The following is a 19,837-nucleotide window of genomic DNA, read 5'->3' on the forward strand; positions in this document are numbered from 1 at the left end:
GCCACACCAAATTGATCTTATATTTCACGGACTTTTAATCCAAAACAGACCAGGGTGGCGGGCAAAAAAAGAAAAAAATTGATGAATATCATTATAAAACCACAAACGGAGTCACAACACACCACAAAAAGTCACTTTACACAACAAGGTAGTAGTTTTAAATTTGGCAAATTTTGATGTTAAAGCTTCCTTGTCTATACTAATGAAAGCGAAGCAAAAGCTAAAAAGCTTGAACTTACACGTTAGCAGCTAGCTAACTACACACGGCCTTTATTCGACTCAATTATGGTCGTTTCTATGGAGCAGGGACACTGTTCATCGATGCTCCTACGGACGTTTAACCCCTCCCTCACTGCGGCAGAGGTAACGGAGAAAGCTGAGCTACTGTATATATCCACCAAAGGAGTTAGAATGTAAGTAGCCAATCGTGTAATGTGCTGTTCTAAGAACTCTGTGTGTGATTATGCCATGGACTGGTGTGTGTGTGTGTATAATTATATGCGCAAGTGAGGTATACGGTGCATTAGCCTCGATCCCAGGCCGCTTTTCCTCGAAGGCTTTTGAGGCCTTGTGAAGGAGGCTAACGGTGTGTCTGTCTGTGTATAGAGTGTTACAGCTGCTCAATGATAAATGAAGTGCAAGTAAGAGCTTCTATAGGCTAGTTGTTTGTTAGCTGCAAGAGTCAGAAAATAGCTGCAAAGCTGTACGGCAGCAGCCATTGTGAACTCTGACCTCTATGCAGCAATGTCATAACAATACTAAACTTCCTGTCATCATAGATCTATCCTTGAAAATTGAAGATCATGCATCTCTAGCCATTAGACTGCTGTTTCATTAATTAAGCTCCTCTTCCATAACACTGTTTTACTCGTTGCTCTAAATTGTGTTTAATGTATATGGAATTATGTACATGGAATTGTATTGTCACTGTCAACAATACTATAATTATTATACAATATACAAAGTAAATAAAATATTAATGACATACACTGTAAACCAAGCTGATGTTGAGCAAGGCTCTGTGTTGAACTTGGGACATAGACATTGTTATGCAATAAGAAGAAAGAATATATTCAGTACATTAAAGATTCAAGTATAAATGTTACCCTAAGCTAAAGTTTGTGCACAAATTGATCTTGAAACCAATGGACAGCAGGAAGTATTTCCAGCCAGGAAGTACTTACATGGAATTGTATTGTCACTGTCAACAATACTATAATTATTATACAATATACAAAGTAAACAAATGACATACACTGTAAACCAAGCTGATGTTGAGCAAGGCTCTGTGTAGCCTCGGTCCCAGGCCGTTTTTTTTTAATAGAACGAAGTTGAAAAATACGTAGTAGGCGACCTATAGTGTTCAATTGGAGACGGATCGGCCTGGGATCGAGGCTAGGCTCTGTGTTGAACTTGGGACATAGACATTGTTATGCAATAAGAAGAAAGAATATATTCAGTACATTCAAGATTCAAGTATAAATGTTACACTAAGCTAAAGTTTGTGCACAAATTGATCTTGAAACCAATGGACAGCAGGAAGTATTTCCAGCCAGGAAGTACTTCTGACCATTCTACTGTGTGCATTGTATATAGAAGTGCATGGGGTCGGATATACTCCTATTCATGGCACTCAGCTTGTCGTACCCACCACCGGATAAAGTATATCCTTGTGCATTGTCTATATATAGAAGTGCATGGAAGTTGGATGCTCCCCTGTTCATACACCTAACCGGATAAAGTAGTCTTGTGCATTGTCTAGAATGTTTTGCGAGCATCAAACATTTGCAAACTTTGCGATGGTTGATCAATTCGCAACAATAAAATCCGCAAAACCTATATTATTACTAGTAAATACACACGATCCTTGCCAGAACGCAATAGTTAGATCGCAAAGGGTCAAAATTTCTGCTGATTTGGCTCATTTGCAAAGGTTTTTCATCCGCAAAACATTCTAGTAATACGGTATATAGAAGTGCGTAGGAGTTGGATACTCCTATTCGTGCACTCCTACCCACACATCATTTGATAGTTACGCAACTTTGGTCAATCGCACACGCCACATGATGATGTTATGTAGCTAGTTAAATTCCACTAGAACAAAACTTGATTAGTCCCTTCCCTTGTGGATGTAGGACTGTGTTGCCAGCCAGTCTACTGGACAACGTAGCCATTGTCTAGATTGAACTGCAGAGATACTCCTTTCAACCTTGACTACAACATTTCCTGGGCCATAAGTTTAGTCAATTTTAAAACTTCAAATACCATTGGATTCCTTCCTTTCAACCTTGACCACAGAATTTCCGGGGCCGAACTCAACATAAATAAACATGGTAATTATATAAGCACCATAGACTATATAATATAGTGTCCTTTAAACTGCCTGAACGTGATAAGTTAAGATATTGTGAAACGGTATTAAAGTGAAGCAGTTTATTAGTGTTGTACATGCAATGTATCAAGAAGAGCTGGAACACATAAAGGCTGCCATTGCAGATGAAGGAAAGAAGAGACACACACTCCAAAACCTCGACTGCTTTGTACTGGACAATTCCATAAGAGAGAGTACTGTAGGCCAATTGCGCGGTCACACCATTGAGAACAAATGGAAAATCTACAATGAAGTGAAGAAATGCGGCTTTAAGAACATCATAGTCGCGGCTTTCTCACATATGACACGAGTTGATGACATGTTCATCAAAGAGCTGATGGAAAATGGTGAAGATCCAAGCACACTCTATGCATTCTCTGAAGTCACAGCATGCATTTCGAAAGGAGTGATCGACAGAGAAACCATACCAGTTGGTTTAGCTAAGATGAAAGAACATGGGCTAATAAACCCAATCATTGAAGTCGATCTTGCCAATAAATCTGTCAACTGGGAGTCATGTTCAGTGAAAGATATTTGCGATTTGGTCATGAAATGGATTGAATGGTCTCGTACTAATCTTTCAAAGGATTCCCAAATTTTCGTCAACTTTAGGGATTTCCCGATAGCAATGACTCAAGTGCCAGAACGTGTACTCGCTACAGTTGACTACTTTGCATCCCTGCCACAGGAGAAACGATTGCTGGGTATCATTTTCGAGGACCCTACTGGAGACTACTTACCGGAAGAAGTTGGAGCATGGACAACAGCTGTACGAAAACTGATGAATGCCAGGAAATGGAATAACGGGCTTTTGCTGGTTCACGTGCACAAGAAGTGGGGACTGGCTGAAACTGTACAACTGGAGAGCTTATCCTGTGGAGCTGATGGTATTTGGGCCAGTCTAGCTGAAGAGGGAGCAGCCATGGGCCATGCTTGCTCATCCATCACCCTGACGAATTTAATTCGAATGGGAAACAAAAAAGTACTTGAGCGATATAACTGCACCTATCTGCGAAAAGCTGCAATAGCTGTTACTAATATCACTACTGGTGATGACCCTCACCCTAAGCAGGTGGTGTACGGGGAGAGAGCTTTAGATATTAGTTTTGATTTTGGTGGTATCGCTGGGGGCCGTGTGGGAAAAGGTGAATTCGATATTGCGAAATTCTTTGGTGAGAAACCACCGGTTAGAATCAGCACACTTGCTTCAACTGCCATGATTATCACTCGGCTCAAAGAGCTGTTTGGAAGCAATCCACAATTCAACGAGCAGATAGCTGAAAAGATGAAAGAAGTTATGCTGGAAGATCTCCGTAGCAACAGGAAGGAAGAGTACATGAGTGAAGCAGGCCTGGGTGTGTTGTTTGATCGATCTGGAGGGAAACTAACGAAGAAGATGGGAGATGTAATTGCTGACATGGAAGCAGGAACAGATTTTGAGAAACTCCTGGTTGCGGAAGTCAAAGAGAGATGGGACACATGGGACCTTCAAGACGAGGTACAGGGGGATGATGCCATGCAGTTCGACTCATTCTACAATGGCTTCATGGCACCCTACTTTGGTTGTTTCAAATGCGACGATACTATGGCAGGACTAAAGGCAATAGACATGGATAATGATGGGTTGGTCGAATGGAAGGAATTCCTTGCCTATCTGAAGTGGGCTATTCGCGAATATAAGGTCAAGACTGCTGATGAGCTGTTGTCGATCACATTTCGTAAAGGAATCATTCCTGCTATGCGTGATGAACTATGTCAGTCTGAAAAGATTGCTGTCTGGAAATTAGTAGCTTAATTAGATCTATAGTAATGTTGTACATGAACATAATTTTTATTGTATTGTGAACTTATATACTGAGCTACACAATTAACTACTCTCTTTTTGCCGTATGTACTTATAAGTAATGTTTATAATTATTTGACTACACCAAAACATCATTATAATTTTATACCCCGACAGATGTAATAGTCATCATTTCAATGTTTACACAAATATGCACAGTGTCGCATTATAGGCCCATCACCTCATATAAGTGCACTGACATGAGGAGGTGAAAAGGACACTCGTTCCACTCTCTCAGCAACCAGGGTTGTAGTCACACCAGCTAGCTGAAAATGATGGGGCTGGAGTGTTACAATGAATTACCATTAGCGGTAACATTGAAATGGTAACATTGAAAGCACATGCAGGAATTTGCTTTGTAGCACGGTTGTACAATTTGTAAACAGAGCCTTAGTAAATTAATGCTGTACTGCACTAGAAAAACCTCAAGTTTAGCTAATATAATTATCGCCTTTACAGGACTACTATAATTATGCCTCGGTGTGCGCATGCATAAGTGAGGTATACGGTAGCGTGTTTATGTGTCTGTCTGTAGCTGTTCAATCTATTTTAAATACGAGTAAGAGCGCTTCCATAATTATATAGTTATAGTCACAGATTTCAGATATAGAATCATATAAAGCTGAAAGTTCATGTTGCTACCCTCTCAACCGTTGCAGGTACAAGCTGAGCAAGAAGGGTCAGAGTGTGGCAGAGGACATGGATCTGCCTCTGGTGGACAGCTGTCTAGTCTCCCACGACAACTGGAAGCTAATCTGTGACGTGCATGGATACCACAGGTACACAACTACCCAGCATCAGATTGCCCTTAGCGTTGTATGTACATGCATGTACGTATATGCACTCAGAATTGGAATCTAGTGTTCATGCAGCTATTATTATAACTATTCTTGATCACCATTTTTTAAAGACGGCGATGTACATGTATCTTAGCAGATTGTGCCATGCAGTAACTGCCCTCTAGCCTCCTAATTGTCGACCTAGAGACAAATCAGCCTGGGAACGAGGCTACTGCCACCCAAATGATTATTTTCATTGCCCCCCCCCCCTTCTCTTTCCTCCCTCCAGTGCCAGCAAGATGCTCTCCTCCCGAGTGTGGTACGGTGGTAGTGAGTCTCACCTGTTCAACAAGCTGGAGAGTATTGCCCTCTCTGACCACCCCTCTACCCCCGTACTGGCCGCCTCCCTCACAAGGGCACTCGAGAAACAACATGTCGGAAATCAGGTAACTAACTATTAGCTATAACACACTGATACAAGAGATATTATTATATATAGAAGAATTTTGCAAGCAAGGAACTACTGTGCACTAGCTAGCTCTGTATGAAGTAACTGTGTGTCAGTTATATCAAGGGCGTATACGCCCTTGGTTATATTAATAGATCTCTAAATGATAAATGTTTGTACTACGCAACTTGATGATTATGTTTTGTGTATTTTCTTGGCTCAGCTACCCTAGTATCATTGTTGCTATGATCCCCCCCCCCCCCCACACACACGCACAGTTCCAGCCCAGTCGAGTGAACTGGGTAGTCCAGTCGTCAGCTGTCGACTACCTCCATCTTCTTCTCGTCTCTTGTCAATGGATGTTTCGATGCTTCGACATCTCCGGCCGTTTTTGCATCAGTATCCATGATGAGGTAAGTCATACACACATGTACACTTACCGCTCAAGTCATACCATGTGTATATAGCTAGCTATATACACATAATATAATACGACAGTGTGCATAATTATAATTATAATTCATATCTCTCGTATTAGCATGAAAATTAATGTAGAAATCACAAAACCCTTCAATGTGGACCACTAGAAATCTCAAAAGCTGCTGTATAAGTACGTACATGTGTGTGTATTAACGACACTCCCCCAACATGTAGGTACGCTATCTAGTGAAGAGTGAGGACCGGTACAGAGCAGGCCTAGCTCTCCAGTACGCCAACCTGTACACCAGAGCTATGTTCTCCCACAAGCTGGGCCTTCGAGACCTACCAATGGTACACGATTATCTGCATGGCCGCTATTGATTTTTGTAGTGTACTTTTTGTAATTGTATACGTGTAGATCTAACTCATGACTGCATATTGTGTTATTAGGAAAGGGGCGTATAAATTGTGGGTGTGGTTTATTATTGCCCCACCCCTCTCTCCCTTGCAGTCTGTGGCGTTCTTCAGTGGTGTGGATGTGGACAGAGTACTTAGGAAGGAGGCCACCCTTGATTGCAAGACGCCCTCCAACCCTATCGGCATGGAAAAAGGACACGGCATCCCCAACGGTAACGACACATCACGCAGCAATCATTAGTGATGTGTGAGTATAAATCAAGCTAGTGCATGGTACGAAGAGGTACCTATAATATACATGGTTGATACATCGTATAATATAAAGACCCCAAGAAAAATTATATTGATTTTGCATTCTATTATACCCTTTTTTCACAATATGTTTTTACCACTCTGCAGGTGAGGTGCTGGATATCTATCAACTGGTTAACAAGACAAACGGACAATTAAGAAAATAATTTGTGTTTTATTTTTGTGGTATCAATTCAAAGACTGTCACATTGTTTCATTTTTATGCTCGTAAGGTGATTAACAATTTATTGACAGTCAGGATATAAGTGATCGGGTTACAGTAACATAGTTTTTAGGCACGTAACTAATTATCAATAATAGAGTTGGCAATTTCTTCCAATTCTTTCTTTACTGCCTCTACCCCACGCTGACTGCTGCCGACAATGCTCCACTTCCGTCCATCCATCACACTCTCCACCATTGCCTTCACCTGCATACACGGGAGAGTTTGTGTTGAGAATTTGCTAATGTATAACTGTAGCTTTAATCACAGCTATATATAGCCTTTAAGAAGTATCATCATAACATGGCTATAACATACACACTGAGAACATTATACATTAATTACTTACTAAAGTATACATGATTGCTTACTAGATTACTTACTAAGGTATACATGATATTTCAAGTGTTAGACTAGACCTGCTTGTCACAGAGCAGTGACTGTCTTTGCAGTGATTCACAGCAAGACAGTCAGTGCTCTGTACTGTGGCTAGAGAACTTTGTTAAACAGAACATTGTCAATTATCCGTTCGTTCCCTCCATTAGAGCGTAGTTGCTCTGTAGCAAGTGAGGCTGTGACCCTATGAAATACATTTGACCCTTTCTTGTACACTATCCATGGCAAACTGTACATTAATTGCTTACTAAAGTATACATGATATTTCAACTGTCATGTAATCATTCTCCTCACATGATCGACGCTCTTTGAGCCTGTTTTGTCCTGTTTTGAGCACACCACCAGCACGGGTAGACCACGTAGGGCGGAGCTAGCCAGACAGCGGGAGAGACAGGTCACACTCTCAGACAGCTGCTCATCACTTGACATACTGTCTATCACAAATATCTACAAGTGTGTGTGTAGTATGGATGAAAGTAGACAATAATGATATTATAACGAAAGATTTTTGTGAAGCTAGAAGAATCACTATTTTTGCATGTACTGTTCAGCAGGTAAACACACCATCAACCAAAAATAGAGTGCAGTTTGTGCAGTGGTCAACACAAACTAACAAGTATTAAATTGGCCTCACCACTGCATCATGGCCGCTGAAGTACCTCTCCCAGTATTCTCGTATCGTTGGACCTCCTCCCAGCTCCTTCACACTCAACACTACTCTCTCCATGAGGACAGCCTTGATGGAGAAGCCGATGGTGGGTTCTGCCTCAGGCACTGTCTCCCCTGCCAACTCGGCCAGGAGGGTGGACTTGCCCGCCCCCTCCAGTCCCAGACAAAGGAGCGTCAGTTCTTCCTTGGGCTGTGTGGCAGGTCGGCATGCTCGACAACAAATCTGAGGTGGGAATAAGCAGAATATGAGGTCAACATGACAAGCCAAGCTATAAGAATCCACAACTACTGATTTTATCAGTGTTACTGAGTTGACCATAATTATTTCTAGATACTCGTCTATAGTTAGACTCACAGTGTAGCAGAGGATCTTGCAGATACCACAGGCCAGACAGCAGCCGGCATACCTAGACCTAGCAATGGAAATGCTCTCATATTCAGTAGAATTCATCTTCTTCCTTCCATCACACACAGCTCAGAGGTTTTGCAAGAAAAAAGGGGGCGGAGCTCAAAATTAGCTGAGACATGTGAATAGTCCTGGTAATCACATGACGGGCTAATAAAGTTACTAGCTGCAAGCAAAGCAAACCAAAGCAAAGAGAAAAGCAGTTGAGTCGCCAAAGCACTAATAAAGGTAAGTAGAGCTATGAGATGCTCTAACTAGATGAATTAAGGTGGTCTTTAATCCGTTGTTGTACTCTTAGTCAAGCACTGAATGTCAATATACAGTAGACCATAGTATAGTATAGTACATGTACATTGGCCTGGGTATATACAAATATAAACACTCTGTAAAAAAGATCCCTCTGCAGTTTGCAGACCTGAGGCAAGATGCAGGGAATAAAGAAGCAGTACAACAAGGTCACTCAGGTGAGGGAGCACACTGTAGGCAGGCGTCCAATGAGTTTATTCATATTGTGTTTATACACTTGCTCCCATGGTACAATTGTCAGAAACACAATTTGTTGCTGGCCGTTACTATCAAAGTGTGTAATAAGTGCCACTCATTGTATGCAACTTGCCAAAAGTGTAGACACTGTACATTCCAAGAAGTGTTTATTTGTGTAAATTGAAGATATAAACTGTCTTATTTATTTGACAGCCATATGTCACTAATGTATGTTTATAAACCTGCACCTTTTATCTGGTACAAATGCTGCTTGAGCAATGGTCTGTCGTGTGTTTCTTGATAATTATCTCTATTTTGTTTGTACCTGTAGTTCATGACTGAGAAGATGGGGAAGGACGAGGGGACAACCATTGAGGAAGATTATAGGGATCTGGAAAAGGTGCTTTCATAGCTACTTCTCTTTGAACACAGCTGATTAAAGTGTACATGTGCTAGTACATTGTGTACTGAACATGTACATGTTTGGTGGACCCCCCACAGCTTGTACTGTGTATGTACCAGTATGTTAGGTAGACCCCCTGGGCTATTAAGGGAACATCCTGTGGAAGTGTGGAATGGGTTTCCAGTAATTGAGGTTGAATATCTACGGTAGACCCCCTGGGCTATTGAGGGAACATCCTGTGGAAGTGTGGAATGGGTTTCCTTCAGTAATTGAGGTTGAATATCTACATCGAGTTATGCACTGCGTTTGTGTTAATAATTTGAACTATGCTGAGCTTCGATCGATGTAGTTTAACTTGCCCCACTGTATTGTCTATCTGTAGTATTAACAGTCACTACTTATGAGGTCATTATACTGTTGCTAGTAGAGAGCCTGCTGCTAGTGTGTGTGTGTGTACATGCAACTAGAACTACACATGTATAATCATTTAATGAGTAATAGGAGTGGAACCATGTGATAGTGCTATTGCCATACATGACCTTATTTGTACGGGTCTCTCTCAAAGTGGGCGTGTGCGTTGTGAATGTAATATCCTATAGTAAGTGTAAATGAATATCCCTAATTGATCTGTAGCAGTTGTTTGAACGGCAATAACTCGTGTACCGTTGGTCCTATTTCAGTGATATTTTGATTTTCTTGAAGCTTAGAAAGAAATCTTTCAAAATAATGGTACCTTTAGCTCAAACATTTCAACCTGGCCCAAATTTCCCCCACTTATATAGTCCACGCTGTTTTGTTAAAATTGACCTCAAAAAAATGACCTCTTATTTTAACACACCATCTTCAAGGGCTATCTTTAAGCTTTCATAAAAGTACTTAAATTGGACTAGCAGAACTCAATTTACGGCCATTCAACTATTATAAACGATACTTTACTCTCTGCCCCCCCCCCCCCACACACAATACACACACACAGTTGACTGACGCCACTGCCAACATCATCAGCACAATCGATAGCAAAACCAAAGAATTCCTTCATCCCAACCCAAGTAAGGATGCCTCCATACACAAATGATATCTCTGTTTGTATGCTTGGTATCTGACCACTCTTGCTCTCGTACAGACGCTCGACTCAAGTTGAGTATGAAGAAAGGATCAGCGTATCCTCACGTAGAAGGTGTGTTGGGAGACGCTCTAGGCAGGAACGAACTAGGGGAGACTCATTTTGGACAAGCACTAACGGAAGTAGGGGAGGGTCTGGCCAACATCTCTGAAGCCAAGGATGAACTGGTAAGAGAGTACATAATTATATTCTTGGAACATGCAACAGTGTGTACCACATTCACTGTGTTCGTGTCCCCCTGCAGGATGTAGTGGTGAAGACCAACTTCCTAGACCCCCTCTCACAGCTTCTCTCTAAAGACATCAAGGAGATCATGGTAAGCTTCTTTGAGACAGCATCCTTAGTGCCCATGCAGAAAAAATGTGAAGACTGCTACTTTTATTGTTGTGCGATAGCGTTTCAGTATTGAACGCATTTACTATGTGTATGTACAAAATATAGGTACATATAAGTACAAGCGGTGGTACTGTATTGCCAATGTTTTTGTTGAGTGCTTCTGGTTTTATACATGTATATTCCAAGTTTGCATTTGAGTACTTGTAGTACTAGCATGTACTCACAGTGTTGAACTCACAGAGTAGGAACTAAGCGTATGATTGTCTTTGCAGCATCACCGAAAGAAGATGAATGGACGAAGGCTCGACCTTGACGCCAAGAAGAGGAGGCAGGCTAAGGGCAGTAGCATCACTGACGATGAGATTGGACAGGCCCTGGAAAAGTTTGAGGAGTCTAAAGAACTGGCAGAGAGTGGAATGATAAACCTCCTGGATAATGAGGTACTAACATTTTTGATCTGTTCCCGAAGGTGTTTAATGTCGTCCTCTGTTGCCGACGCTTATGGCTTGGGAGTGGGGATGACAAAAGATAATAACCGAGCAACAATAGGAGGTCCTTCCTCACTATATATATATATTTAATTACACGTGTACAGTATTGGTATGACTTCAGAAAATAGGCTTTCCAATTCTTAGGCTAATAAATATCTCCAGTCAACTTTAAAGTCCCCATAACTTCACTTTAGATTGTCTATTCGGTGTTTTAATTATATTACTGGAATCACTGAATACTGGTAAAGGGTCATCAATGTAATATCAACACGATCACAGGTGGAGCAGGTGACACAGCTGCACTACTTTGTGGACGCCTTGTTGGACTATCATCGCAAGGCCACTGACATTCTGGAGAGTTTAAATACAGCGGTTCAGGAACACATAGACCAAGCCTCTTCTCAACCACCGCGTCAGAGAACGGCGAAGTCCTTCAGCCCTAGGTAAAGGTTTGAACTGATCTGTGCATGTACTACTTAATACTGCAGTCAATCTCTTGCAAATCTTTACAGTACGTATATTAATTCCCCTAGTAAATGTGTAGGATTTTAGGATTATGTATTTTCAAAAAATCTTATTACATTGTGTAATTGTTACAATCCCAATGAATTTTCATCTCTACTGTACAAGTCAACAAAACACACAGTTTAATGTTTTCCCCAGAGTAACTCACACGTGTAGTAATTATTATACCTGCTATAAGCCCCTCCCTCTCTCAGTACAGTGCCCTCCCTCTCTATCTCAGTACAGTGCCCTCCCTCTCTATCTCAGTACAGTGCCAGTATATGCCCCGCTTGAGACCTGTCCCCACACACACACTGTACTAAAGTTCCCCCTGTCCCCCTGTCCCCACACACACACTATACTAAAGTTCCTCATGTCCCCCTGTTCCCACACACACAGGTACAGTAGTCAGCCTGACTCTGACGATGATGACGGACACCCTCCCTACAGCCCACCAGCCCCAGCCGCTAGTTCCAACTCCACCCCCTCTGCACAAGCTGTCTACGACTTCGAGCCCGAGAACGAGGGAGAGCTTGCTTTTAACGAAGGAGACATCATCACACTCACATCTCGTATTGATGAGAACTGGCTGGAAGGAGAGGTCAACGGTCGCCATGGATTTTTCCCCGACAACTACGTCAAGATTATTGTGGACATTTGATTAACTATTGATGGATGACTAGCACTTATTAGTACTTTTTTGAAGAGTGCAGTTTTCTTGCACTTACGTATGAGCTTTAGAGACCATTTTGAGTATAATATGCTGTAGTTTCATGCGTTTATGGTATTGCGTATTAATAGTGTTTTTAAGTTGAGATTGTTGATCCACAAACATTTATATTTTTGTTTGATCTTGTTCACTTTGTGTATATATTACTCGATGGTATTATTTTCATGAAAAAAATTTGTTCTCGATGTTAATTGCAATGCTGAGGTTCATGCTTAACTATAGGCTGTGTATACATGTAGGTAAGTACTGCTCATACAATAAAATTATTATTATAGGCAATATATTATTATTAGATTGCAAATTAAAATTAAATGATATTATAATTTATAAGTGTGTGTTAGCTCTTGCTAGAGTTCACTACAAGTCTCTCAGTGGGGCTCTTGTTGCTGCTTAGGAAGGTGACACATTGCTGCAGCATCTTCTTCGTGGCTGGGCTCGGGTGAGGACTAGCCACCTCCTTGCCCAGGACGATACACAGCAACTCCACTAGCTCGGGGATGTGGAACGTCAGCGAGACCTGTCGCAACTTGTTCAACTCCTGTGTGTGTGTGTGTGTGTGTGTGTGTGTGTGTGTGTGTGTGTGTGTGTGTGTGTGTGTGGAGGGAGGGAGGGAGGAGTACATTTGAAACCAAACATTAGATGGATGTGTGTGTGTGTGTGTGTGTGTGTGTGTGCAGAGGAGGTACGACAGGCAGCGGTGCAGCTCTAGTAATTAGTCTTTGATGATTGAACACTAATTATCCGCCCACGCCCGCCCACATCGTGTGTTATTGCTGAGTGTAATCAGAGGCTAATTGCTTGAGTTTCACCGCACCTGTCGGACCTCCTCTGGTGTGTGTGTGTATACGAGCGGTGGAGTAGAATGGATAGATAGATATCAGCATAAAATCAGTAATTTGTATTCCATTGAATACTACTGTATACCTTTACAAGAGATGCTTCTTTGTCAGGCAATTTCCTACAGTATCTTATGACCTTGGAAACATCAGTCTGCAAACAATAAATGACAATTAACACAGAGAGAAAGAGGGCAGGCATTTAATTTCCTCACCTGTAAGAGAGCTTCTTTGGCCCAGAGCATGTTGCTAGGAGTGTGGTAGCTAGGTAAATGTGAAGGTATCACTGGAAAAGACTTGTCAGTAGTCTGTGGTTTTGTTTGACGTGGGTCAGACGCTGCAGCTGTCTTTGGTCCGAGGTAGGGGAAAGGCCCTAGCCAGGGGAGGTCAGAGCTTGGGTGAAACACACAAAGGACAAGATTGGATTTCTTAGCAGTTGATGTTTGTGAGAATAGTAGACCGTACCAGTCATCACTGCAGTGGGGTACATGTACGTAGAGGGAGGCAATAAAGGTTGACAAAAAACGAAGAAATAGTTGTATAATTATTATTTCACCCCTAAAATGCATATCCCAAAAACAACTACATGAATAGTGAATAATAATAAGTCATACACACAAACTCTACTTGTGCAAACTCACTCTAATTTGAGCAGTGCGGCTTTAGTTTCACATTTCAGTCCACCATGGAGCAGGACTCTAAACGAAGGTTTCTGACTCTCCTCCGACTGTTGTTGAGGTTTTTCTTGGCCCAACTCAAAAGACTCACTGAGTGTGACTGGATCGAGTACGAAATGTCTTGAGTAATGAGGGGGGGCGGGAATTGCACTGATGTCGATAAACCCACACACTTTCATTTCACTGGGGTACGATAAATCGCGGAGGCTGCTCTCAAGAGGTGGAAACGTCTGGTCGACGGAAACAGAGAGGTTAAAATTCGTCTGCAGCATGTGTGGGGAGGGGGTTAAGCCAACAGGGACACTCAAATGACCACATTTGATACAAGTCGTGAACGGTAAAAAGCATTTTCTAACTAGTCGAGTAACTGCATCTTTCACACCGTCTTCGCACAGGTCATCATTTGGTAGGTAAACATCCGCTCTAGATATACCGACCGTTTCACACAGTCTTTCAATTCCACCTCTTCTAGCCGGTGATGTCATCTCACTCTTTGACGCTACACACACAACACTAATCTGACAAGGAAACGGAGTGAAGAACGAGTGTTTAGAACGTCTAGCCGAATCCTGATGCCTCACGCCAGGGGAGCCGTCTGTCACCACGACAACTTGACAGGGGGCAAAAGAGCCCCATTCGTTAACAATGACATCCACCATTATGCACAGTGCAGAGTGCAAATCGGTTCGATCTTGAATAGACACTTCGTCGAGTTTCGTCTTTAGCGTTTCGTAATCGCGAGTAAACGGCACAACAATGTCACAGCTGGAGGAGAAGGTTAAGAGAGAGGTGTACTCTAGGGGGTAGTACTGGGCAAGGTAGTCGAAGAACCACGACACTCCTTGGCGAGCTAGTTTCAGTCTTGATGGAGAGCTCTCTTCTGAGGATACAGGCCTCATCATTGATAGGGAGCAGTCCACAAGAAACACAGTAGGCATTATGTATCAATGGCGGCGACAGTTTATCTACCAAAGGACAAAAGATCAGTGAGATAAGAACCATATCGCATGGCGAATTCTAATCCTCCACCCAACCAGCCCCACCCACCCACAATCGGATTCACACACAGTGTAAGTGATTAAAACACAAGGAGCTAGATTTTTTTGTGCTGATTACAAGCAAAAACAAAAGGAAAAACACATTAATGAGATGAGACACATGCAATAGCATACTTGATAACTACACACTATACAGTGCATGGAGAATAGAAATTGAAACTGAATTTAACTAGACGACGACGACGACAACATCTCAACGTTAACGAATCTCCTAATTCTATCCATGTATTGTCCGTACAGCTCGATGTCGTTATGCCCTGCCCCCTCCACCCAGAGGGGCTCGACTGTGTTCGGGGCTGCCTCGTGAATTGCCAGGCCGTGGGAGAAATCAATGACCTCATCGTCACTGCCATGGATGACCAGAACCTTGGAGTTCACTCGTCTCACCTTGTCAATGCTGCACAGGGAGAGAGAGAGAGAGTAGGGTGACTTAACATGACAGAAATATATTGGGTCAACTTTGTGTTGCTCAACTAGTTCTTTCACAACACAGCCAGCTTGCCCCACCAACAAGAGCTTAGTCTAAGTTCGGAGAGATTCGCCAGGAATTTTAATGTAATGTTATACACAGATGAATGATAATATAATTATAGGACATGTTTAAATTATGAAATATGCAGGAGCTTCAACAAACACTGCACTTAATTCAGTGTTCTATTCTTAACCTTTGCCCAAGAATCTAGGCATGGTAATGCAACCAAGTGGCAAAGTACTAATTACTACAAAGGTGACACGGAACACCTGCCAACTTGTGACATCACACTAAATATAGTATATGTACTGGATATGACACTCATACCAACATAAACCCAAGGCATGTCCTTTCATCATGACCTATTACATTCCGATCATGGCTAGAGCCTAAGGCGTTCCAGTAAACATACACACATAATTATTGCACTGCACACAAACCAGCTAACAAGTGTATACCAACACACACAATATACTGAGAGAACACTAGCAATACTTGAATGGACAGTTTACAAAAGAACACGTGGGAATGACATGGTCAATAATCTAAGCTCTCCTACATACATTTGGAATGTTTGTACAATGATGTAGGTGGTATTGAGTGTCAGGGAATAGACCTCACACACAATTAATCTCACTGACTAACAAACACAGTACTAGCATCTCTTTTGACATTTAGTGTACATGTATTTTCTACGGCTTATACATCTCAAATCGAAAGTTTTTGTTTCCAATACAGTACTAATAATATATTTATACATGTAAGTATTACAAGCTAGTAATCAACTACCGTCTACAGATGCAGATGCCATATTTATTATAATTATAGGAAGAGCCACACAGTGCATGCGATACATGCCACCTGCTACACACATTCGTTTAATTAAATAATGGGGAACAATTTCCATTACCATCCTAAAAAACATGTTTGCAACATCAAACCGACATATGTAACAATGCTGTTAATCAACATGTGTACAAAACACTGGCACACAACAATGGGATATAATTATACAAACAAGACTGATATAGAGAGAAGACTTACTTTGGGAAAGGGTCAAAGAACCAGGTCCTCTGAGTGTCAGGGAAGGCCACCCTCATTCCAGACATTAACGGAGAATGGAGAATCACTCCGCCCACCTCATACTTTGTACCCAAGTCAATAGCGGCCACCGTCCCAATGCTCTGTCCGTACAATATGACCTTGTTTGGAGGTACGTTGTACTTGTCCCTGAGAACCCTCCAAGCCGCTTCAGCGTCAGCATACACGTTCTTCTCTGAAGGTTTCCCCGTGCTTATCCCGTAGCCGGAATAGTCGAACGCAAACACATTACAATCTATTCTTGACCCGAGTGCTACGAAAAAACTCGACATCTGACCCAGATCAACTGCATTACCGTGTGTGAAGAGTAAGGTGAATTTCGGGTTGGAGGTGTTTTTCACGTACATACATCCAATTGTGTTGCGTCGGCTAGTTTGAGTCGTGAAAATGTCAATGCCTTCGAGTTCACTGTGTGTGTACTGCCATTCTGAACGATCAGTGAGGTGTAGAGTGCACGATCCATCTTGATCCTTGTCCACAGAGTAAGTAGGCGGGTCAGGCGGGAGAAATGCTAGCTTGGCTGCTATTCTTGACGGTAGTGGAGGACAGCAAAACAGATAGCAAAGTTCTGGGACTGAGAGGCCGTTCATAGTTCATACAGTCTCTATCCAGAGAGTCACAATCTTGAGCTTGATAGTAGAACTTCGAATGGGCAACAACAAAACCCTACAATGAACTAAGACTAGCAGAGAATAGTGATTCGAGTTGCAGTAACCAGTATTACCAGCTAGCTCTGTAGCTAGCTTGTTGATCTCAGGAAGTTGCTTATCTACCGACCACGCCTCCTGTTTATCCCAGTCACGCCCCTCTTTAAAAGGTGGGCGTGTTGGTTTGGAGGATAGCAAGCAAATGGTGTGGATCTGAGCTCCTAAAATGATACCAAAGCTTCAGTAATGACTGCAGAAGGTACACAGCTGGAGAAAATCCTGGAAACATCATCCAAGAGCAAGAGTACAGTTCTCAATCTGAGCCACAGGAGTATGAAAATCATCCCAGCTCAAATCTCCACCCTTGATCATGTGCAAGTACTCTTACTCAATAATAACAGCATTATCATGCCACCAGAAGAGATTACACACCTCAAGAACCTTGTGCATTTGTCACTAGAATGCAATCAATTGACACTGTTACCGTCTGATCTACACAAACTCTCTACGACATTAACATTCTTGAATCTGAGTCACAATCCGCTAACTTTCTTACCTCCCTATGTCTCCAAGATGGTCAATTTAAAGGAGCTGTGGTTAGAAGATATTGGACTATCAAGTTTACCAAATGAATTTTTGACGTTAATTCAGCTTCAAAGGCTCTCGTTGAAAGGCAATGATTTGTTTGAGATTAATACAGATACTTTGAATCGACTAAGCAACCTACAGTGGTTGTCTTTGGCTAAGAATCAGTTGCAAAGTATTGATACACTTCATTTAAAGAGCTTGACAGTGCTGAGTCTGGCAGAAAATCAATTCATTTCGTTTGCAAGTGCTCTACCATTCAAATGTACTGCTTTGGAGTATGTAGACCTTCATCAGAATAAAATATCATCTTTGCTACCTGAAGACATTACTGCGTTATCTCATTCTTGTTTATCAAAGATAGATCTAAGAAACAATGTAATCATAGACAATTCCTCATTATTATCATTGAAAGTTATTATTTTATAGTTGTACAGTCAAACAAGAACGTGTCAAGTAACAATAAAATAGAATTGACAGACATACATACAAGCATATGTACAAGAAAATAACACGACATGACATTGTGTATATAAATTAATAGTACGGTGTGAATGGATTAGAGCGTTAGTGGTGAATGGAATACGTATAGCAGGATAATCAAAAGTAAAAAAAGGAGAAATGTGTAACTAATAATAGAGATCTAAATCATGACGGGTACAACCTACAGCAGTACTCTACCAATATAGACAAATCTCTCTTAAAATCTAACTTGTGGGTTCAACGAATTTCCGTAGCTTGTCCAGAGTGTCATTGTCTAGTTTACACAAATCAAAGTCGAACGTGGATGCTGTGAGGTTATATAGCCCTGTCTGTTCAATGATGTTCACAATCTCCTGTAACTGTGTTGGGTCCTGCAGAGAATTAAGTCGCTTGTGCAGTCGCTTGAGCTCAAAAGTGTTCCAAGTGTTTGAGGTCTGCTTCTTGCCGCCGCTTTTCTTTGTCGCCACGACACCGTCATCTCCCCCACTCTCGCTCTCACTACTGGAATCAACGTCACTCGATTCACTACTACTCGAACCAGCCGGCTTTTTCTTTGGTTTGTCCTTCCTTCGTTTCTTTGGAGCGTTGCTTTCCAGTTCTTCGCCGGATCTCTTTTTTTGCAGAAATGCTGGTTGGCTAGGAGGCGGCTTCTTCTCGACAACTGCTGGAGGACCACCGCTCACAACACCGCCAGAATCCACTAGTTTTTGTCTGAATTCCTCGGAAGGGTTTTGAAAAGTAAGACATTCGCTCCTGATCTGACTGATAGGAGGGTCGTTGAGATTGGGCAAGAGGAGATCGTATTCGAATCTCACTTTCTTTGGCTCGTCCTTGTTTCGGAAGTGGACTTCAACGGGCAACATAAAGCTTCCGTAGCCAGACTCAGACACATGATAAGGAGGTTCTTTATAAACTGCACAGGGATTGTGAAAATAAATTATGTGTAAAAATAATGAATAAACAAACTGAAAAAGGCACAAACACAGTGTAGAAGTCAATGCGTAAACATAGAACAAGGTGCAACAACTTTTACTTTCAAAATTATACCTCGCTTAGGCTTTGGAAAGCTCTCGTGCAAATGAAAAACGACTTTCTCGACAAAGTGTTTTATTTCTTGCCCATCCTCGCCCCTGACGACCACCGTCCAATCGTGCGTAAAACCCTCTTGAGTCGGTCGCTTCCTCCACTGGGCAGAGTGACCCAACACTAGCTTAATTTGAACAGACTGCAATGGGCGGATAAAAACATGTAACAGAACAGAACATGAATTTAATTAACACACATCATACACACTAACATTTCCAATAATTATGTTGGCCTGACGAAAACAACAAAATACTAAATATAATCCCTGCACCAAATGCAACTTATAATACATATAGAAATCTCATATTGTATGACTTTAGCAGCTTTAATAGGTATCATTTCTCACCTGGGCAGCCATCTTGATAAAAAGGGTATTTGTCGAGAGAGTAGATGACTTTTAGGCTTTTTTCTTGTACTTTTGCTTTTTTAAATAGAACTTTCCTCCGTAGGATACTAAACTATGACGCTAGCTTATGTTGCGAGGAGTTTCAGAGAGCTGTCAAAGTTATCAAAAGTTACAACTTGGCCGCCATTTTAGAGAAATCCGTTTCTTCCGAGT

At 41.8% G+C, this 19,837-nt stretch overlaps 8 protein-coding genes across 11 annotated transcripts; 4 read left to right on the forward strand and 4 right to left on the reverse strand.

The window, feature by feature from the left end:
- The first annotated feature begins 225 nt into the window (after positions 1–225).
- Positions 226–6,786, forward strand: LOC135338261 (DNA polymerase subunit gamma-1-like). Of its 2 annotated transcripts, none has more exons than XM_064534323.1 (7): positions 226–413; positions 4,874–4,993; positions 5,283–5,439; positions 5,720–5,854; positions 6,096–6,212; positions 6,373–6,525; positions 6,678–6,786. In XM_064534323.1, exons 1-6 carry the CDS (start codon positions 286–288, stop codon positions 6,517–6,519), a joined length of 804 nt encoding a protein of 267 aa, XP_064390393.1. In that variant the 5' UTR covers positions 226–285; the 3' UTR covers positions 6,520–6,525; positions 6,678–6,786. The 2 variants fall into 2 exon arrangements, with proteins under 2 accessions (XP_064390393.1, XP_064390392.1); XM_064534322.1 differs by having other exon boundaries at positions 227–413; positions 6,373–6,490.
- Positions 2,062–4,337, forward strand: LOC135338249 (uncharacterized). The gene has a single exon (XM_064534307.1). It carries the CDS (start codon positions 2,454–2,456, stop codon positions 4,164–4,166), a length of 1,713 nt encoding a protein of 570 aa, XP_064390377.1. The 5' UTR covers positions 2,062–2,453; the 3' UTR covers positions 4,167–4,337.
- Positions 6,705–8,355, reverse strand: LOC135338267 (ADP-ribosylation factor-like protein 15). Its single transcript, XM_064534334.1, has 4 exons — positions 8,213–8,355; positions 7,823–8,080; positions 7,483–7,635; positions 6,705–6,999 (listed from the first exon to the last, which is right to left on the reverse strand). Exons 1-4 carry the CDS (start codon positions 8,306–8,308, stop codon positions 6,874–6,876), a joined length of 633 nt encoding a protein of 210 aa, XP_064390404.1. The 5' UTR covers positions 8,309–8,355; the 3' UTR covers positions 6,705–6,873.
- On the forward strand, positions 8,356–12,524 carry LOC135338257 (endophilin-A1-like). Of its 2 annotated transcripts, none has more exons than XM_064534316.1 (9): positions 8,356–8,491; positions 8,670–8,727; positions 9,078–9,146; positions 10,126–10,198; positions 10,273–10,439; positions 10,517–10,588; positions 10,881–11,048; positions 11,379–11,542; positions 12,003–12,524. In XM_064534316.1, the coding sequence occupies exons 2-9, from the start codon at positions 8,689–8,691 to the stop codon at positions 12,262–12,264; spliced, it is 1,014 nt and encodes a 337-aa protein (XP_064390386.1). In that variant the 5' UTR covers positions 8,356–8,491; positions 8,670–8,688; the 3' UTR covers positions 12,265–12,524. The 2 variants fall into 2 exon arrangements, with proteins under 2 accessions (XP_064390386.1, XP_064390387.1); XM_064534317.1 differs by having other exon boundaries at positions 8,406–8,491; positions 8,658–8,727.
- Positions 12,525–12,577: 53 nt separating this feature from the next.
- Positions 12,578–14,879, reverse strand: LOC135338253 (integrator complex subunit 14-like). 2 transcript variants are annotated; one of them, XM_064534310.1, is made up of 4 exons: positions 13,811–14,879; positions 13,385–13,643; positions 13,258–13,323; positions 12,578–12,871 (listed from the first exon to the last, which is right to left on the reverse strand). In XM_064534310.1, the coding sequence occupies exons 1-4, from the start codon at positions 14,782–14,784 to the stop codon at positions 12,671–12,673; spliced, it is 1,500 nt and encodes a 499-aa protein (XP_064390380.1). In that variant the 5' UTR covers positions 14,785–14,879; the 3' UTR covers positions 12,578–12,670. The 2 variants fall into 2 exon arrangements, with proteins under 2 accessions (XP_064390380.1, XP_064390381.1); XM_064534311.1 differs by lacking the exon at positions 12,578–12,871 and adding an exon at positions 12,879–13,161.
- Positions 14,880–14,912: 33 nt separating this feature from the next.
- LOC135338273 (alpha/beta hydrolase domain-containing protein 17C-like) lies at positions 14,913–17,248 on the reverse strand. Its single transcript, XM_064534359.1, has 2 exons — positions 16,421–17,248; positions 14,913–15,301 (listed from the first exon to the last, which is right to left on the reverse strand). Exons 1-2 carry the CDS (start codon positions 17,065–17,067, stop codon positions 15,070–15,072), a joined length of 879 nt encoding a protein of 292 aa, XP_064390429.1. The 5' UTR covers positions 17,068–17,248; the 3' UTR covers positions 14,913–15,069.
- A 41-nt stretch (positions 17,249–17,289) lies between these two features.
- LOC135338115 (leucine-rich repeat and death domain-containing protein 1-like) lies at positions 17,290–18,141 on the forward strand. The gene has a single exon (XM_064534137.1). It carries the CDS (start codon positions 17,371–17,373, stop codon positions 18,136–18,138), a length of 768 nt encoding a protein of 255 aa, XP_064390207.1. The 5' UTR covers positions 17,290–17,370; the 3' UTR covers positions 18,139–18,141.
- Positions 18,142–18,161: 20 nt separating this feature from the next.
- LOC135338112 (protein ENL-like) lies at positions 18,162–19,837 on the reverse strand. The gene is made up of 3 exons (XM_064534133.1): positions 19,625–19,837; positions 19,240–19,417; positions 18,162–19,105 (listed from the first exon to the last, which is right to left on the reverse strand). The coding sequence occupies exons 1-3, from the start codon at positions 19,634–19,636 to the stop codon at positions 18,417–18,419; spliced, it is 879 nt and encodes a 292-aa protein (XP_064390203.1). The 5' UTR covers positions 19,637–19,837; the 3' UTR covers positions 18,162–18,416.

Source organism: Halichondria panicea, chromosome 7, assembly GCF_963675165.1.
Source record: "Halichondria panicea chromosome 7, odHalPani1.1, whole genome shotgun sequence".
Lineage (NCBI taxonomy): Eukaryota > Metazoa > Porifera > Demospongiae > Suberitida > Halichondriidae > Halichondria > Halichondria panicea.

Excerpts from the sequence above, each read along its gene's own strand:
- LOC135338261 (XM_064534322.1), top strand. The coding sequence starts at position 286 with ATGGTCGTTTCTATGGAGCAGGGACACTGTTCATCGATGCTCCTACGG. Across the intron at positions 4,994-5,282 it reads GACGTGCATGGATACCACAG|TGCCAGCAAGATGCTCTCCT; the intron begins GTACACAACTAC and ends TCCTCCCTCCAG. Across the intron at positions 5,855-6,095 it reads GCATCAGTATCCATGATGAG|GTACGCTATCTAGTGAAGAG; the intron begins GTAAGTCATACA and ends CCCAACATGTAG.
- LOC135338249 (XM_064534307.1), top strand. The coding sequence starts at position 2,454 with ATGTATCAAGAAGAGCTGGAACACATAAAGGCTGCCATTGCAGATGAA.
- LOC135338267 (XM_064534334.1), bottom strand. The coding sequence starts at position 8,308 with ATGAATTCTACTGAATATGAGAGCATTTCCATTGCTAGGTCTAGGTAT. Across the intron at positions 7,636-7,822 it reads TCAGCGGCCATGATGCAGTG|ATATTTGTGATAGACAGTAT; the intron begins GTGAGGCCAATT and ends ACACACTTGTAG. Across the intron at positions 7,000-7,482 it reads GCTCAAAGAGCGTCGATCAT|GTGAAGGCAATGGTGGAGAG; the intron begins GTGAGGAGAATG and ends CCGTGTATGCAG.
- LOC135338257 (XM_064534316.1), top strand. The coding sequence starts at position 8,689 with ATGCAGGGAATAAAGAAGCAGTACAACAAGGTCACTCAG. Across the intron at positions 8,728-9,077 it reads AGTACAACAAGGTCACTCAG|TTCATGACTGAGAAGATGGG; the intron begins GTGAGGGAGCAC and ends TTGTACCTGTAG. Across the intron at positions 9,147-10,125 it reads ATTATAGGGATCTGGAAAAG|TTGACTGACGCCACTGCCAA; the intron begins GTGCTTTCATAG and ends ACACACACACAG.
- LOC135338253 (XM_064534310.1), bottom strand. The coding sequence starts at position 14,784 with ATGCCTACTGTGTTTCTTGTGGACTGCTCCCTATCAATGATGAGGCCT. Across the intron at positions 13,644-13,810 it reads GCCGCACTGCTCAAATTAGA|TGATGACTGGTACGGTCTAC; the intron begins GTGAGTTTGCAC and ends ACCCCACTGCAG. Across the intron at positions 13,324-13,384 it reads CCAAAGAAGCTCTCTTACAG|ACTGATGTTTCCAAGGTCAT; the intron begins GTGAGGAAATTA and ends TATTGTTTGCAG.
- LOC135338273 (XM_064534359.1), bottom strand. The coding sequence starts at position 17,067 with ATGAACGGCCTCTCAGTCCCAGAACTTTGCTATCTGTTTTGCTGTCCT. Across the intron at positions 15,302-16,420 it reads TTCTTTGACCCTTTCCCAAA|CATTGACAAGGTGAGACGAG; the intron begins GTAAGTCTTCTC and ends CTCCCTGTGCAG.
- LOC135338115 (XM_064534137.1), top strand. The coding sequence starts at position 17,371 with ATGACTGCAGAAGGTACACAGCTGGAGAAAATCCTGGAAACATCATCC.
- LOC135338112 (XM_064534133.1), bottom strand. Across the intron at positions 19,106-19,239 it reads CTTTCCAAAGCCTAAGCGAG|TTTATAAAGAACCTCCTTAT; the intron begins GTATAATTTTGA and ends ATCCCTGTGCAG.